The sequence below is a fragment of the Sorex araneus genome, unplaced genomic scaffold, assembly GCF_027595985.1.
Source record: "Sorex araneus isolate mSorAra2 unplaced genomic scaffold, mSorAra2.pri scaffold_174, whole genome shotgun sequence".
In the NCBI taxonomy this organism is placed as follows: Eukaryota; Metazoa; Chordata; class Mammalia; order Eulipotyphla; family Soricidae; genus Sorex; species Sorex araneus.
The window spans coordinates 10,021-27,500 of record NW_026570923.1 but is presented as its reverse complement, the minus strand read 5'-3'; the positions used below and the strand labels follow the sequence as shown (position 1 = coordinate 27,500).

Here is a 17,480-nt window from a genome sequence, read left to right as displayed (position 1 = left end):
GAACTTTGTCACACGTCTGTCCACCTGACAGGCCAAGACGGTGCAGGGTTGGGTGGGGAGGGAATATGGGGACATGGGGGGAAGGGAAGTTGACACTGGTGGTGGAATTGGCGCTGAAATATTATGTGCTTAAAACAAAACTATCAATCATTTTGTACATCACAATTCTCTCACTGAAAAAAAAACGATAAAAAAATTAAAATGAAGAGAGTGGCGGGGCTGGAGCGACAGCACAGTGGGGAGGGCGTGGGCCTGGCACTCGGCCCACCCGGGTTCGATCCCCGGCATCTCCTAGGGTCCCCCGAGCACCGCCAGGAGTGATCCCTGAGTGCAGAGCCAGGAGTCAGCCCTGAGCATCGCCGGGTGGGACCCAAATACATAAACAAAACAAACCCCCAAAAGCCAGCAAAACAGACAAATAAAATTAGACCTTCTGGAGGGCCATTGTCACCGATCCAGGCTGCACGGAAGAGCCTGGCCAGCTCCCCGTGGCGTATTCGATACGCCAAATGCAGGAACAATGACAGGTCTCATTCCCCTGACCCTGAGAAGAGCCTCCAATCGTTGGGTAAAATAAGTAAGGAGAGGCTGCCAAAATCTCAGGGCTGGGACGAATGGAGACGTTACTGGTGCCCGTTTGAATAAATCGATGAACAACGGGATGACAGTGATTGTCACTGAAATGGACCCCAAGGGGCTGTCCATAAACTCCACCACCAAGAATGTGTGTCCCTGTTGGGTTAAGTTGATCACTGGCCATGGAATGCTCAGAATTCATGAAATTCACACCCTTGCTCTCCAGGGACCTGCCGGCTGCTTCTGACATAATCGCAGCCTCTTTCCACACCTCCTGCCAGAACAGCTCCAAGTGGGGAACCCCCAGTTATCAGGGTGTCCTCTGAGGAGCCCGTCCGTGCCCAGTTTAGACGGAGCAAACCGCCTTGGGGACATAAACTGTGTCAGTCCTCCGGCAGAAATAGAATCCCAACTCCGGGGCGACCTTGAATCCGAGCCAGCCAGGAAAGAAGGTGGAACTTGAGAGTGACTTTGACAGAATAAAGAGAAACCGAGGAACCAAGTCAAGAGGCGGGAGGGTGCTGGCCTGGCACGCGGCCGACCCGGGTTCCATCCCCGGCATCCCCTAGGGTCCCCCGAGCACTGCCAGGAGTGATTCCTGAGTGCAGAGCCGGGAGTCAGCCCTGAGCATCGCTGGGTGGGACCCCAAACCACCTCCTACAAAAAAATTAAAAGATCCAGTCAGAAACCAAGTCAGAATGTCGCCTCAGAAACACACATGTGGGCCGGAGTGATAGCACAGAGGCGAGGGCATTTATTTGCCTGGCACACAGTCAACCCGGGTTCGATCCCCGGCATCCCCATAGAGTCCCACAATCACTGCCAGGAGTGATCCCTGAGTGCAGAGCCAGGAGTCAGCCCTGAGCATCGCCGGGTGGGACCCAAAAAGCAAAAAAAAAAAAAAAAAAAAAGAGAGAGAGAACATGAATGCATAATTTTTATCATCAATTCTGCTGCCTCCTCATACGGGCTGGAGCGAGAGCACAGTGGGGAGGGTGTTTGCCTTGCATGCGGCCAACCTGGGTTCAATTCCTCCACCCCTCTCGGAGAGCCCAGCAAGCTACCGAGAGGATCCCGCCTGCATGGCAGAGCCTGGCAAGCTCCCCGTGGCGTATTCGAGATGCCAAACACAGTCACAACAAGTCTCACCATGGAAACGTGACTGGCGCCCGCTCGAGCCAATCGATGAGCAACGGGACGACAGTGATACAGAGATACATCATACATGCGCCATTCACTTGGCCAAGTCACCACGGGTGCTCCCAAGAAGCAGGTGGTCTCTGAGCTGGGTCAACATTATTTTCCTGTCTGTGTGAAGGGGTTTCAGGAATCCCTCAGGGACCACCGGTTTCAACCAGTTTCCTGCACTCCCTCTTCCTGCTGCGTTTTATTGTCAAGTCGCATCAAAAGTGTTGGTCAGTCAGCTTCTAGGATGGGGCGTGGGGGGAAGAACTGGAGGAAGCCACAGATCCCCTGGATGGACCCCCGAGGATGCCATCGATACACTGGTGGTAGGATTGGTGTGGAGAGATTGGGTCGAAAGCTCAACTCTCGGTGATTTTGCAAATCACATTTACAAAAAAATTAAAAAAGAGGCAAAACAAGAGACCATCTACAGGTGGGGGAGCTCATACAGGCCCCCTCCCCGGCTCTCTGAGCTGGGGTCAAGATCCGGAATAAGAGGACTGAGATAAGACAGCAGGGAGGGCAGTTGCCTTGCTTGAGGTTGACCCGGGTTTGAAACCTGGCATCCCCCAGGGTCCCCTGAGCACCGCCAGGAGGGATTCCTGAGTGCAGAGCCAGGAGGAACCCCTGAGCACCGCCAGGAGTGACCCAAAAAAATTAAAAAATAAAGAAACAAAGAAATAAAATTAAAAAATCTCTCTCCAGAGCTATTGAGAATACAAAGGCTTTCTGAGACCCTACTCGCCACCCAGAAAACAGAATTCCCACTGCATTTAAATTCCATTTTCTAGAACTGTCTAGAACTGTCTGGAACTGTCTGGAACTTTCTGGAACTGTCTGGAACCCGCACGCAGGATTCGGCCAAGGCGGCGGGGCATTCGCTCCACAGAAGACTGATCAAGAATGAAGTGGCTACTTACACTTATGGGCGAGAAGGACGTCAAAGGAGTCTGCCCATCTGGTGGCTTCCTCTGTGGATAACCTCCTGGAAGAGATGAAACAGCTCTTAGAGGCTTTCAGAAATGCCTTCCCATCCCTCTGCTCGCCCTTGGACCTCCTCAGGAGAACCAGCCAGATCAAAGGACTGAGGTAGGGGCTGGAGCGATAGCAGGTAGGGCATTTGCCTTGCTCACTATTGACCCGGGTTCAATTCCCAGCATCCCATAGGGTCCCCCGAGCACCGCCAGAAGTGATTCCTGAGTGCAGAGCCAGGAGGAACCCCTGAGCATCGCTGGGTGGGACCCCCCCCAATAAAAAGGACTGAGGGAAGCTAAGGAATATGGTTCCTCGATTCTTCCAATTCTATTTCAGTCAACAGGTCCTTGTGTAAGTCGCGGTGGGGGTAATAGTGAAACTGACTTTCTAATAAAGAAGTGGAAGTCGGGGCTGGAGAGCTAGGACAGGGGTCAGGTGCTTGCCTTCTACCTACTCGGGTACCACTTAGGGTCACTCGAGCCCCACCGGGAGTGGCCCCTCAGCACAGAGCCAGATGTAAGCCCTGAGCACCGCCTGGTGTGGTCCCACCCACGGCCCCCGAAACAAGACAGTGAAGGAAGGAGCTGACGTCAGATCCTGGCCGTCTTGGAATCAGCCAAGTTGGCCTGAGCCCCCGACACCGTCTCTGCTGCCCCCCTTGATGTCTTGACCTTGGGGATAGGGACTAAGGGTGTGGAGCTCAGAGAGGGATCAGTGGGGGACCTACCTACGACATACCCCAACCCCAGGCCTGCCTGTGGGCAGCAGACTCTGCCCCTGGGCCCCTGAGCAGAGTGAAGAGTTGCTTTGAGCTTGTGAGTCCCAAGGGGTTTCAACAAGTGGCCACAGAGCCAAGAAACGTCCTTCACTGAGCTGTCCTGCACTTTGCTAGGAACCAAAGGAGGATCCCATGTGTGCACTCTGATGAGGAAGAGAAATGCCTCTTCCTTCACCTCAGGGAAGAGATGGAGCTGTCAGGAGGCAGCCTGGACAACTGGTCAACCACTCACTAGCATGGACACTGGTCAACCTCTCACTAATGTGGACATCTGGTCAACCACTCACTACTATGGCCATCTGGTCAACCACTCACTACTGTGGACATTCGGTCAACCACTCACTAGCATGGACATCTGGTCAACCACTCACTGACACGGACATCTGGTCAACCATTCACTACTGTGGACATTCGGTCAACCGTTAACTAGCACGGACATTGGTCAACCACGCATTACTGTGGACATTCGGTCAACCATTCACTATCATGGACATTGGTCAACCACTCACTACTGTGGACATTCGGTCAACCGTTCACTAGCATGGACATCTGGTCAACTCACTACTGTGGACATCTGCTCAACAACTCATTTTTGTGGACATTCAGTCAACCATTCACTGGTATGGACGTTGGTCAACCACTCATTACTGTGGGCATCTGCTTAATCATTCACTGGCATGGACATCTGGTCAACCACTCACTAGCACAGACATCTGGTCAACCATTCACTACTATGGACATCTGGTCAACCACTCATTTCTGTGGACATCCAGTCAACCATTCACTATCATGGACATTTGGTCAACCATTCACTACTATGGACATCTGGTCAACCACTCACTAGCACAGACATCTGGTCAACCATTCACTACTACAAACATCTGGTCAACCATTCATTACTATGGACATCTGGTCAACCACTCACTTCTGTAGCAACCACTCACTATTGTGGACATTTCACCAACCACACACTAGCGATGGACGCACCAGCCCCAGAGCTGGGGGTTCCCTGTGGTGGCCACCCCTCCGCCCCCGGGGGATGCCTTGTGTCCCCGTACTCACTTGAGAGCCCGGTTGGGCTTGTCGGGCAGGATGGCCGTGAAGTCACTACAAGAGTCCGACTTGTGGGACAGGCAGCCTAGTCGCGTTCTCATGCCTTTGTTCCTGCAACAGGCGGGCGTGCCAGGCCCCCGTTAGCCCCTAGCGATGGCCCCTGGACGCTGCAGCACAAAAATGGCCCCTGCCCCACCTGAAAGTGGCTTGAGGAAGGACCGGAGCAGTAACAGCGGGACGGGCATTGGCCTTGCACGTGGCCGACCCGGGTTCGATCCCCGGCATCCCATAGGGTCCCCCAAGCACCGCCAGGAGTGATTCCTGAGCACAGAGCCAGGAGTCAGCCCTGAGCATCGACCCCCACCCAAAAAAAGCAAAAAATAAATAAACTTTTTTTTTTTAAACCCTCCTCTTCCTCCCCTGTCCTGCAGCTTACGGGGACCCCTCAGAGCACAGACGGTCGGGCCCCACGGTCCCAGCAAGAGGACGGACCGGGCAGTGGAGCCCAGCAGAGGCCGGGGGTCAGGGAGCTGGCCGGGTCCGTGGGCTCAGGCTGCGGGGGGTGGGCAGGCCCGGGGCAGGGAGGCAGCGAGGCTGTGTTTACCTGCGGGGCATCAGTAGGGCGGCCATGCAGGTCCCTGCTGACCGCTGCCCTGGGCCGGCGCTCCAGACTCAGGCAGGCGCAGGGGGTCCGCGGACACGGTGTGAGTCGGGGCTGGGCGGGTCCCACTGCTCACCTAGAATCAAAGAACCTTCTGGAAGAGGCCCCACCCACCCCACCCTCGGCGAGGGCCACGCCCAGCCCTCCGCCTAGGGAGGCAGGACCCCGAGTGCAGGCAGGAGATTAGCAAGGGGACACGGATGTCCTCTGCCCCAAGGGTGGACCAGCCGCGAGAAACAGGGGACATGCCTGTCCCCTGAGAACCAGGCGCCCCTCACCGGCCCCCGAATGCTGTTCTCTGGATGAGCCGGGAGACCCAGCCCTGTTCCTGGGTGGGGGGGCTCCGGGTGCAGACAGACGGTGGGTGTGAGCGGGAGGAAGGATGGACGGAAGGAGAAACCTCCCCCCCTCCCGCCGCCTCAGCCCCGGGTCAGCCAGGGATCAACCGCCTCAGCAAAGCCCCCCCAGACACTCCCCACGTCCTGGGGGCCTGACCCAGAGTAGGGAGAAGCTGGGGAAAGGGAGGGAGAGGCTGGGGTCCCCCCAGGAATCACCCCCTAAAACTGCAGAACAGAGGGGAGAGGAAGGCACAGGAGGGAACCCGCCAACCTCCAAGGAGCAGGAGAAAAGCATCTGAGTAGGAACCGCACTTTGACAGAGGGCCCGAACACACACACACACACACACACATTTATGCACACACAACCCACTTCAGGAGTAATACAAGGGGGACACTGTCTTGGGAACACTATCTAGGGAGCACCGTGAGGTCCCTAGGATGTTCCCTAGGTGCCATGGCCCCACAAACGCACACATCCACACAAACACACACACATCCACATATCCACACACAAAAACGCACATCCACACAAACACACACACATCTACATATCCACACACAAAAACGCACATCCACACAAACACACACACATCTACATATCAACACACAAAAAGCACATCCACACAAACACACACACATCTACATATCCACACACAAAAACGCACATCCACACAAACACATCCACACATAGACACACAATGACACACAAGCGCACCGTACACACAAACACGCAAACACAAACATACACACACACACAGACCCACAACGCCACACGGAGAGGACTGTAAACCCACTGGCTACTTTCTGACCAGCGTCTCCCGTGGTCCTCAGACCCAGCCTCCCGACGCCACGACAAAACAGAATTCCCGGGCTGGGTGCTGAGGAGAAGGCTCGGGCCATTGAGGCGTTCACTGGGGTGTCCAGACCAACTTCTCTCGCTGCCTCGCGGGATGGGGGCATCAGGGAGACAGAGCCCAGGGCCCCCCTCCCCGGGGCTGACCCACCTGGCCCCTCTGCAGCCCAGGGGGTGCGTCTCCCGGCCCCCCCCCCCGCCCCAGACCTCCATCGCCCCCGCCCGGGTCCCCTCAGACCCATAACGCAGGCGCGACACCCAGGGCTGCAGACACCAGCCAACCGGGCTCTCCTCATGCCAGCATCTCCTCATCCCTCAGGGGAGCTTCAGCCCTGTGACCACCCCCCTCCCCCCCACCCCCCTGCAACTTCCCAACTTCTCAGGCAGAGTTCGGGGAGACCCGAAGCCCAGGAGAGCCCAGGGGACTGGTGAGTTGCGTCTACAGGACATTTGTCACAGGTGACAGAACAGACCGGGATAACGGAACATTCAAAGGAGTGGGGAGGGGAGGGGGGGAAAAGATGGTTAAAAAAAAAAAGATGGGGGGGAAGAGCCAAGATTTCTAAAGAAGAAAGAAGGTTCCGGAGGCACGCAGGGAGGCTGGGTGATTAAATATGGATCATGCAATTAGCACCCCGTAACCACCCCCCCCCAAGGCAGACCCCTCGCCCCGGCCCGAGCGATGCTGATGCTTACGGTGCGGGAGAGATGCTGGTGGTATACGGGGTCCTCCCCGTGTAGGGTCCGTCCTCCTGGCTGGCTGGGGCGGGAGGGAGCCCCCCGGAACGAGTCTCGTCAGCAAGCACACCCTGGGCTGGGGCAGTGGAGAAGGCAGGTGTGCATGAGCACACGCACGCACGCACACACACACGCGCGCACGCACACACATGTCTCCATGCACATTCCCCTCCCTCCGCCCCCCACCCCTGCAGCCAGCCCCCCTGGGAAGCGAGATGCCTCCCCAGCCCCGCCAGCCTTCCTCCTCCTCCTCCTCCTCCTCCTCCTCCTCCTCCTCCTCCTCCTCCTCCTCCTCCTCCTCCTCCTCCTCCTCCTCCTCCTCCTCCAACCTGCTCCCCTCCCCGGCTGCCTGCAGGCGGTCAGGTCGGTCCGTATTAATTAACCCTTTCCGGCATCCCCCACCCCTCCCGGCCGCAGTGGGCCCGGAATCTTGCGAGTGGCAGTGACGGGTGGGAGGGGGGGTTGCGGGGGCTCCTCTAAGGCTCGGCAGAAGCTGTTCCTCGGAGCAAAAAGATGTCAGCCCAGACAGCTGCCGAGACTCCTGAAGCCGAGTCAAACCAGAAACGGGGCGGCGGGGCGGTGCGGGGGGGGGTGCATCTTACGGGGTGCGACGTGATGTCATAAACACAGAGAGAGAGAGAGAGCGCGGGCCCCGCTCCCGTCCGCTGGACGCCCCCCCCCCTTGCTCCCAAACTAACGACCCATCCCCACAGCCTCACTTTTGGGGGAGAAACAAACAGAGGTAGGGACCCCCCCGCCACAAGCCCCCCCCACAATGAACTCAGGCTCACAGCATCCACCCAGGCGGGCTCTGAGCGCCTAATAGAACGTTTCCACCTCCTCTGCCTCCACTACACGCTCCATTCTTCCAACTTGGGGCTCCTGCCTCTCTCTCCCTCTCTCCTTCTCTCTCCCTCTCTCTCCCTCTCCCTCCTTCTCTCTCCCTCTCTCTCCCTCTCTCTCTCACTCTCTCTCCCTCTCTCACTCTCTCTCCCTCTCTCCCTCTCCCTCTCTACTTCTCTCTCTCCCTCTCTCCCTCTCTCTCCTTCTCTCCTTCTCTTTCTCCCTCTCTTAACCCTCTCTCTCCCTCTACCTCTCTCTCTCTCTCCCTCTCTCTCCTCTCTCTCCCTCTCTCCCTCTCTTTCTCTCTCTCCCTCTCTCTCTCTCCCTCTCTCCCTCTCTTTCTCCCGTCTCTCTCTCTCACTCTCTCTCTCTTTCTCTCCCGGCTGATTTTTCCGCCCCGCCGGTGGAAATTGGCTTCTGCCTCTCTCCTCACATCACCTAGCAACTACTACCCCCCCCTCCTCACCTACCTCACTCCGAGTCCCAACTCGCATCTCATTCGGCGTGAGACTTTTCCTCCCTCCCTCAGCCCCTTCAACCCACCAGCCCTGCTCCTCTGCCATCGCCCGGGCGAGGTGCGTGAGTGTGCGTGTGTGTGCATGAGTGTGTGCGCGCGCGTGTGTGTGTGTGTGTGTGTGTGAACACGCACACCTCTTCCCAGCCACCTTACCCACGTCGGTCGGTCTTCACCCAGCCCCGGCCTGGCTCAGAAAGAGGGCTCTGTCTGTCTGTCTGTCTGTCTGTCTGTCTGTCTCCCAGCTTGTGCCCGAGGCTGGACCGCCCGCTGTGGCCACCTCACCTGGGAACGTGCTAGAAATACACGTTGGAAGGCCCCACCCCCGGCCCCACGGTCCCAGAGAGTCTTTCTGTGGCAGAGCCCCGCCTTTGGGCATCCTGGTCCCGCCTCCCGCCCCTGAGAGTTGGCCAGTGAGAAAGCGCCCCCCTCCCCCCTGCACTTCCACCTTCCTCTCTCTGGGGGGGCTGGTACCCACCCCGCCCTCTGGCCCCCCAAACATTAACCCGTTTGGCTAAGAGGCAGCAGAAAACACCCACGAAAATCAACACCTTTGTCGTTCTGATTTGGGGGCCACACCCGGCGATGCTCAGGGCTGACTCCCGGCTCTGCACTCAGGGATCACTCCTGGCGGTGCTCGGGGGATCCTAGGGGATGCCGGGGCTCGAACCCGGGTCAGCTGCATGCCAGGCCAGCACCCTCCCTGCTGGGCTAGCGCTCTGGTCCAGGAAGCAACGGCTTTGGGATAAATTAGCGGCATTCCCGGCTAATCCTTCCTTCTCTCCGTAGGGGATCTGGGCAGAGACCGAGACAATTCCGTCACCCCCTTGTTCAAAGTGGCAGCCCAGAGATCTCAAGCACGGAACTTATGATTCCAAGGGCAGGGGCTGGAGCGATAGCACAGCGGGGAGGGCGTTGGCCTTGCACGCGGCCGACCCGGGTTCAATTCCCAGCATCCCATAGGGTCCCCTGAGCACCGCCAGGAGTGATTCCTGAGTGCAGAGCCAGGAGTGACCCAAAAAGAAAAACAAAAAAAAAAGATTTCAAGGGCAGAGTCTCTCCCGCTATGTCCCACCTGGGCCTCGACCTTCTTGGGGCTTGGGGGCTTGTCTCTGGTGTGGAATCAGGGTCCCACAGCCTGGCGCCATAGCCCTGCCCTCGCTGCCTGGTCATGCCACGGCCACTCCCCGCCACATGGCTCAAGGTCAGCCTCTGAAAATGCCCACAGGAGGGAGAAGGGAACTTCCTGTCATACAAGGAGACGCAAAAGAAATGGAATTTGGGGGCTGGAGCGACAGTACAGCGGGGAGGGCGTTGGCCTTGCACGCGGCTGACCCAGGTTCGATTCCCAGCATCCCACAGGGTCCCCCGAGCACTGCCAGGAGTGATTCCTGAGTGCATGAGCTAGGAGTCAGCCCTGAGCATCGCTGGGTGGGACCCAAAAAGCGGGAAAAAAAATGGGATTTGTCTGCACACCCCCAGTCTTCGTTCTCCTTGTTAAGGTCGGGGAGGGGGGTCGGGAGTTATAATTTAAATGGCAAGAAAATCCTTCACATCTTGACCTTTTTCTTTTCTTTTTTCTTTTTCTTTTCTTTTTTTTTGTTATTTGCTTTTTGGGTCCCACCCAGCGATGCTCAGGGCTGACTCCCAGCTCTGCACTCAGGAATCACTCCTGGCGGTGCTCGGGGGACCCTATGGGATTGTGGGGATCGAACCCAGGTCGGCCGTGTGCCAGGCCAGCGCCCTCCCCGCTGTGCTGACCTTTTTCTGTGATGCCTTTTTCTCTCAGCCACAAGGACACGCAGAAACCGGTGAATTCATTGTTTATTTTTTATTATTTTTTATTTTGGGGGTTTTATTTTTATTTTTAATTTATTTTTTATTTTGGGGGCCACACTCAGGTCTGACTCCCGGCGGGGCTCAGGGGAGCAGAGGGGACTCGGGCATTGACGCTTGGGTCAGCCACGAGGGAGGCAAACGCCCTCCCCGCTGGACTGAGGCTCCGGCCCTAAACTTAGCGAATCGAATTTGAGTCCCAGTGACTCAAACGCTGAAAAGCATTTTCAGAAGCTGAAATATGGGTCTGGCCCCGGCGGCCGTGCACGTGGCCGTGTTAAATGAGCACTTACTAAGTGCCAGGTGCTCCTCCTCCCCCTGGCCCTGAATTCTCTCCCTTCTCTTCTCCCCACACGCCTACACGACTAACCTCAGGCAGCCCCAAAGCACCAAAGCTGGTGTCTGACCCCACATGGCCACTTCCAGCTTTGGCCCTGCCTGGAGCTTTCAGGCAAAGGAGGGGCCTGGGGGGGTCACCACAGGACGCTAACAGGGACCCCACCAGCTCCCAGGGCGGAACCCGCCTCCTCCATGGGGAACTGGTAATATTGAGGAAGGAGTGGGCAGAATTCTAGGGGGAGCACTTTTAGGTGAGCCCTGGGGTGCTGGCCTTACTGGATTCTGCAGGCCCTGGCCCAGGAGGGCAGTGCTTGGATTCTTCTCCGTGCACTGCTCCTGAGACAGTGCTCCCCACACACGGTGCTCCCTAGACAGTGCTCCCAAGACTGTGTTTCTCTTGTAGTACTCCTGAAATAGTGGTCGCTATGATGTTCCCAAAACAATGCTCCCTGTGGTGTTCCTGGGACAGTGCTCTCCATATGGCGCTCCCCTATATAGAGCTCCCAAGACCAGTGTTTCCCTGTGATACTCATAAAATAGTGCTCCATGCTGTGCTCCAAAATTTGTTCCCGATGGTGTTTCCAGAATGGTGCTCCCTAGATAGCGCTCCCAAGACAGCATTCCCTTGTGGTACTCACAAAGCAGTGCTCCCTGTAGTAGGCCCAAAACAATGCTCCCTATGATGTTCCTATGGGACAGTGCTCACTACACCGTGCTCCTGATGGTGGGCTCTTGAGATAGTGCTCCCTGGGTGGTGCTCCCGAGACCATCTTTCCTCTCAAGCTCTCCTCATCTCCCCAAGGTCAGACACTGTCCACCTACACGCCCCCCCAGTCCCCGTGCCTCAGACCAAACCCTTTTCCCCCTGCAGCCTCCCTGCCTGGTGGCCCCTGAGCATCCTCCCGGCCGTATATGTGACACGTGATGGACATCACGGCCACTCCTCATCCTTCCCACATTCCAGTATTGAGTTTGGCTGTGATGTCGCTTTAGTCACGTCTCACTGCATGCACGCCGCACACGGCCGCACACGTGTGCATCTCTGTCCATGAACACACATATACATTCCTCCACACACTCATCTCTGCTCATTCATGCACTCCGTGGAGTGTATGCCCACATGTGACTTGTGTGTACATGTATGTATACATGCCTGCACACAGGTATATATGCATATGCATTCATTCTTGTTTACATGTATATATGACTCTGTGCATGCCTCTGTGCACATGTAACATGTGTGTCTGTGCCCGGGCACACACACTTGCACCTTCAGGCATGCCTCTGCATGTGTACACACACGTGTGCCCATATAACATGCATGCAAACCACTAGCAAAGGTGAGTGCACACATGCATTTCCACATACAGGCACCTCCGGGACATGTACTGAAACATGCATGTCTGCCGTTCGCTTTATTAATTAATTAATTTATTTATTTGCTTTTTGGGTCCCACCCGGCGATGCTCAGGGCTGACTCCCGGCTCTGCACTCAGGACTCACTCCTGGCGGTGCTTGGGGGACCCTAGGGGATGCCGGGGATCGAACCCAGGTCAGCCGCGTGCCAGGCCAACGCCCTCCCTGCTGTGCTCTCGCTCCAGCCCCTGCCCACCGGCTTTAGAAGCAAACACACACACACGTATGAGCACATGTATGACCGGTGTCCAGTGCTTCCCCCCTTTTAGCTGCGTCTGCCCTTGGCCCCCGCAGCCCCTCCAGAACCCAGTGCTCAGAGGAGCCGGCCTTTCTCCCCAGCGGGGCTGGGCTGGGGGGTCCTGATTTTCCCCCCAAGCCAGCCCTCCCTCCATCCCCCCCCCCCCCGCCTGAATAAATGTCAGCTGCAGGTGGTTTGGAGCTTGCAGGGAAAAGCTGCGTGTCTGCAGGCCAGGACTCACGTTCGAGTTACTGAGGACAAAGGCGTTTGCGAAAAGGGCCCCACAGACAGCTGCCGGCCTGGGGCTGCGAAAAAGGGTCAGTCGGGGGGCGGGGGGCTTAGGGGCGACACACCCGCCTTATTAAACGGCACATAATGACACTCAAGTCTGCCAGACAATTTTTTAAAGATTCTTTGGGAGTTTGTGTGTGTGTGTGTGTGTGTGTGTGTGTGGTGTGTGTGTGTGTGTGTGTGGTGAGCCCGGCTGTGCTCAGGGATTACTACTGGCTGCAGTGGGGCCGCGGGGCCACCAGCTGTGCTCAGAGACCCCTGGTGGAGGCAGGCAAGGGGGGAGCAGAAGCGGAGCTGGGTGCACTCGTTGATGGCTGGCACCCTAACTCCACACGATCGCTCCCATCCCCACCCCCACCCCCAGAAAGAACTTTTTTTTTTAAGTTAGGGAAGTGGGGAAGAGGCAGGCTGAGAAATGCCCCCCTGCCTGTTTATTGAATCAACAGCTGCCTTGCTAATGCCACCTTGAGATGCTTTAATGAGCCCCTCACAGGGAGACTTGAATTCAGCACGTGAAGAGCTTCCACGATTCTTTCTTTTTCTTTATTGGGGGTTCCACCCTGCGATGCTCAGGGCTGACTCCTGGCTCTGTACTCAGGAATCACTCCTGGCGGTGCTCGGGGGACCCTATGGGATGCCAGGGATCGAACCCGGGTCAGCCGAGTGGCAGGCCAACGCCCTCCCCGCTGTGCTCTCGCTCTTTCCAAAACTATTTCCACTCAGTAGCTTCCTAGTAACTGTTTAAAAAAAAAGATAAAAATCATGAATCAAGATGTGCGGTGTTGATTTTGAAGGTTTCCATGGGAACCAGAAGGACGCAGGGAAAGAGAGGGACAAGAAAGGGGCAGTTTAGGGCCGGAACGATAGCACAGCGGGGAGGGCCTTTGCCTTGCATGCAGCCGACCCGGGTTCGATCCCCGGCATCCTATAAGGTCCCCCGAGCACTGCCAGGAGTGATTCCTGAGTGCAGAGCCAGGAGTCAGCCCTGAGCATCGCCGGGTGGGACCCAAAAAGAAAAAAAAAATAAGTAAAAGGAAACTGGGGGCCGGAGTGATAGTACAATGGTTAGAGCATTTGCCTTGCATGAGGCCACCCAGGTTCGATTCCCAGCATTCCCTAGGGTCCCCCGAGCCCCACCAGGAGTGGTTCCTGAGTGCAGAGCCAGGAGTCAGCCCTGAGCATCGCCGGGTGGGACCCAAAAAGAAAAAGAAAATAAATAAAGAAGAAAAGGGCCCGTTTGGCCCAACATTTTGCAACTCAAGAACGTCTCGCCCCTGGTTCCACAGAGCATTTGGCAGCTCTGTTTCCTTCCCAGCAAGCTCTCTGGGCCGCTCCGAGGAATGGCTGGGCTCAGGGGGCGCTGTGAGATTTGCAGAGGGATTTGCAAGAGCCTCCCACCCCCCCCCCCACACACACACACCGGAGCCAGCCCAGCGGGCAGGGAGACACTCAGACCCTCGCCCTCAGCTGCCGGTGCTCTGGACACTCGCACGGCTCCCCGTGCTCTGCAGACGCCTGCCCTGTCTATTTTGCAAAGCTCTTAGAAGGCAAATGACAGAGCCGGTGGGAAGGGAAACGCCAGCACGTCCTCACACCCTGTTATTATATTTGCTGATGCGCTGAGCTTCCTTGGAAGGGAAATTTTTTTTTTTTGGCAGCGAGCAAATATAGGCCCCTAAAGAAACCGGGTTTCAGGAGAATTGTGGCTTTGGCGACACCAAGCTCCTGCCCCCACCCTGGTCTGTAGGATTTTTCTCCTCTTGAGGGTCCTTTGTACCTTGAGGCAAGGAAAAGGATGCAGTGGTGACGGCTTCTGCTTAGTTAGGACTGAGTGGGGACCCGGAGCAGGTCCTGAGTATCACGCAATGTGGAATGTTTGCTGTGACCTACTGTTCCTTGAGGGAGCAACTTTTCCCATCTGTAAAATGGGCACATGGGTCCAACCAATTCCTATCTGATGGAGGGGATTGGGGAGAACGTCTTCTCAGCTCTCAGCTACACTGTTGGGGGGGATAGCGCTGAAAAAATAAAATATCCATGAAAGATTTATGTTCAGCGCCTGTTCCCCAAGACGATACAAAAGAGGCTGGAGTGATAGCACAGCGGGGAGGGCATTGGCCTTGCACGTGGCTGACTTGGGTTTGTTCCCCGGCATCCCATAGGGTTCCCTGAGCACCACCAGGAGTGATTCCTGAGTGTGGAGCCAGCAGTCAGCCCTGAGCATTGCCGGGTGTGACCCCAAATCAAATAAAACAGATGAACAAAAAATACTGTATGCTTTTGTATTATCTCTCTTTTTTTCTTCTGGTCTTCTGGTCAGCGATGCTCAGGGCTGACTCTTGGCACTGCACACAGGAATCACTCCTGGCAGTGCTTGGGGGACCCTATGGGATGCCGGGGATCGAACCCAGGTCGGCCATGTGCCAGGCCCTCTGCACTACACAATGGCTCCGACACCTTCTTTCACGTTCTTTCCTTCCTCTTCAGCCTCTATCGCCTCACTGCTCACCTCAGCCTCTTCTTTTTATTTACTTTTATTCCCTGTCCTGCTTCTTTGTGCGTCTAGAAGGAAGGAACAAAACTCTGGTGGTTTTAGGCTCTGGGCGCAGCTCGCTGAGAGAAAATAGGGTTCAGCATGCCTTGGGGTCATTCATTTCTTAGATCTGAGATGCTTTGGGGGAAATGACATAAAATAAAGAGACGTGGAGACAGAGCGATAGCACAGCAGGGAGGGCATTTAGCCTTGCACGTTTGCCAACCAGGGTTCGATCCCCGGCATCCCATAGGGTCCCCTGAGCCCCGCCAGGAGTGATCCTTGACTGAAGAAACAGGAGTCAGCCCTGAGCAGATGTGGCCTCCAAACAAACAATCAAGAGACACAATTTAAGCAACAGCCTATTCTCCATCACCATGCAGTTCCCTAAAGTCCTTACAGACCCTAGGAGTAACCCCTGAGCATCACTTGAGTGCAGCCCCCAGACCAAAATCCAAAGAAAACCAGAAATCATCCATTTTTTTTAAATCCTGAAGTGCATCAACCAAATACAACATAAGGAATCGGTTCTTTAGCTCCGCTTTGCATTAAAAATTGACTGCATTAAGCAACAGCTGTGGGTGTTTGAGCGTGGATTGATGTTGAAAGAGATTGTGGTGTCGGGATGCAGCTTCCTTTTTCCCTGCCACCTTCTCTAGAGACGCCCCTGGAGCTCGCAGAAGAGCAAGAAGCTCCTGGGAGTCCTTCAAACCATTAGACTGGAGACGTGGGTGTTGGAGTTGGTGTCGGTACTTAGGTGATCATCACTCAGTTCGCCTTTTTTTGGCGGGGGTGGGGGGAGGTCTTTCAAGCGGTACTCAGAGGTTCTGGGGGGGCACTGTCTGCAATGTTTGGCTCACCAATCCCTCATACAAAATCCTTCACACACAATCCCTCACACACAAAATCCCTCACACACAATTCTTCACATAGTCTCTCACACACAATTCCTCACACACAAAAGCCCTCACACAATCCTTCACACATGCAATCCCTCACAAACACAATCCTTCACACACAAAATTTCCTCACACAAATTCTTCACACAGTCTCTCACACACAATTCCTCACACAAAAATCCCTCACACAATCCTTCACACACAATCCCTCACACCCAATCCCTCACACGCACATCCCTCACACAAAAAACTCCCTCACACAAATTCTTTACACAGTCTCTCACACACAGTTCCTCACACAAAAATCTCTCATACAATCCTTCACACACACAAAAAAAGCCCTCACACAATTCTTCAACAGTCTCTCACACACAATTCCTCACACACAATGCCTCACACAAAAAAAATTCCTCACACAGTCTCTCACACACAATTTCTCACACACAAAATTTCTCACACATAATCCCTCACAAACACAATCCCTCACACTAAAAATTCCCTCACACAATGCTTCACACAGTCTCTCACACACAATCCCTTACACACACAATCCCTCACACACACAAAATTCCCTCACATAATCCTCCACACACGAAATCTCCCACACATAATCCCTCACACAAAAAAATTCTTCATACAATGCTTCACACAGTCTCTCACACACAATTCCTCACACACAAAGTCCCTCACACAATCCTTCACACACATTCCCTCACACAAAAAAATCCCTCACATAATTCTTCACAGTGTCTCACACACAATTCCTTACAGAATACTTCACACACAATCCCTCACACTAAAAATTTCCTCATACAATGCTTCACAGTATCTCACACACAATCCCTTACACACAATCCCTCATACACAAAATTCCCTCACATAATCCTCCACACACATAATCTCTCACACACAATCCCTCACAAGAAAAAATCCCTTACACAATGCTTCACACAGTCTCTCACACAATTCCTCACGCACAAAATCCCTTACACAATCCCTCACATACAATCCCTCACACAAAAAATTTTCTCACACAATCTTCACACAGTCTCTCATACACAATTACTCACACAGAACATCCCTCATACAATCCTTCACACATAATTCCTCACACACAATCCCTCACACAAAAAATTTCCTCACACAATTCTTCACACAGTCTCTCACACACAGTTCCTCACACACAAAATTCCTCACACACAATCTCTCACACACACAATCCCTCACATTAAAAAATCCTTCACACACAATTCCTCACACACAAAATTCCTCACACACAATCCCTCACATCGAAAAACCCCCTCATACAACTCTTCACACAGTCTCTCACACACAATTCCTCACATACAAAATCTCTCTCACACACAATCCTTCGCATACACAATCCCTCACACACAAACCCTCATGCACAA

The 17,480-nt window shown here is 54.9% G+C and overlaps 1 protein-coding gene across 1 annotated transcript in view; it reads right to left on the bottom strand.

The window, feature by feature from the left end:
* LOC101549210 (regulator of G protein signaling 8) overlaps window positions 1–7,351 on the bottom strand; it is a 13,399-nt gene extending 6,048 nt beyond the window's left edge. Inside the window, 4 exon segments of the mRNA XM_004613715.2 lie at window positions 2,682–2,746; window positions 4,577–4,678; window positions 5,172–5,304; window positions 7,118–7,351. Of these exon segments, the coding sequence (XP_004613772.1) occupies window positions 2,682–2,746; window positions 4,577–4,678; window positions 5,172–5,197 (193 nt within the window). The 5' untranslated portion in view covers window positions 5,198–5,304; window positions 7,118–7,351.
* Between the last annotated feature and the right edge of the window lie 10,129 nt (window positions 7,352–17,480).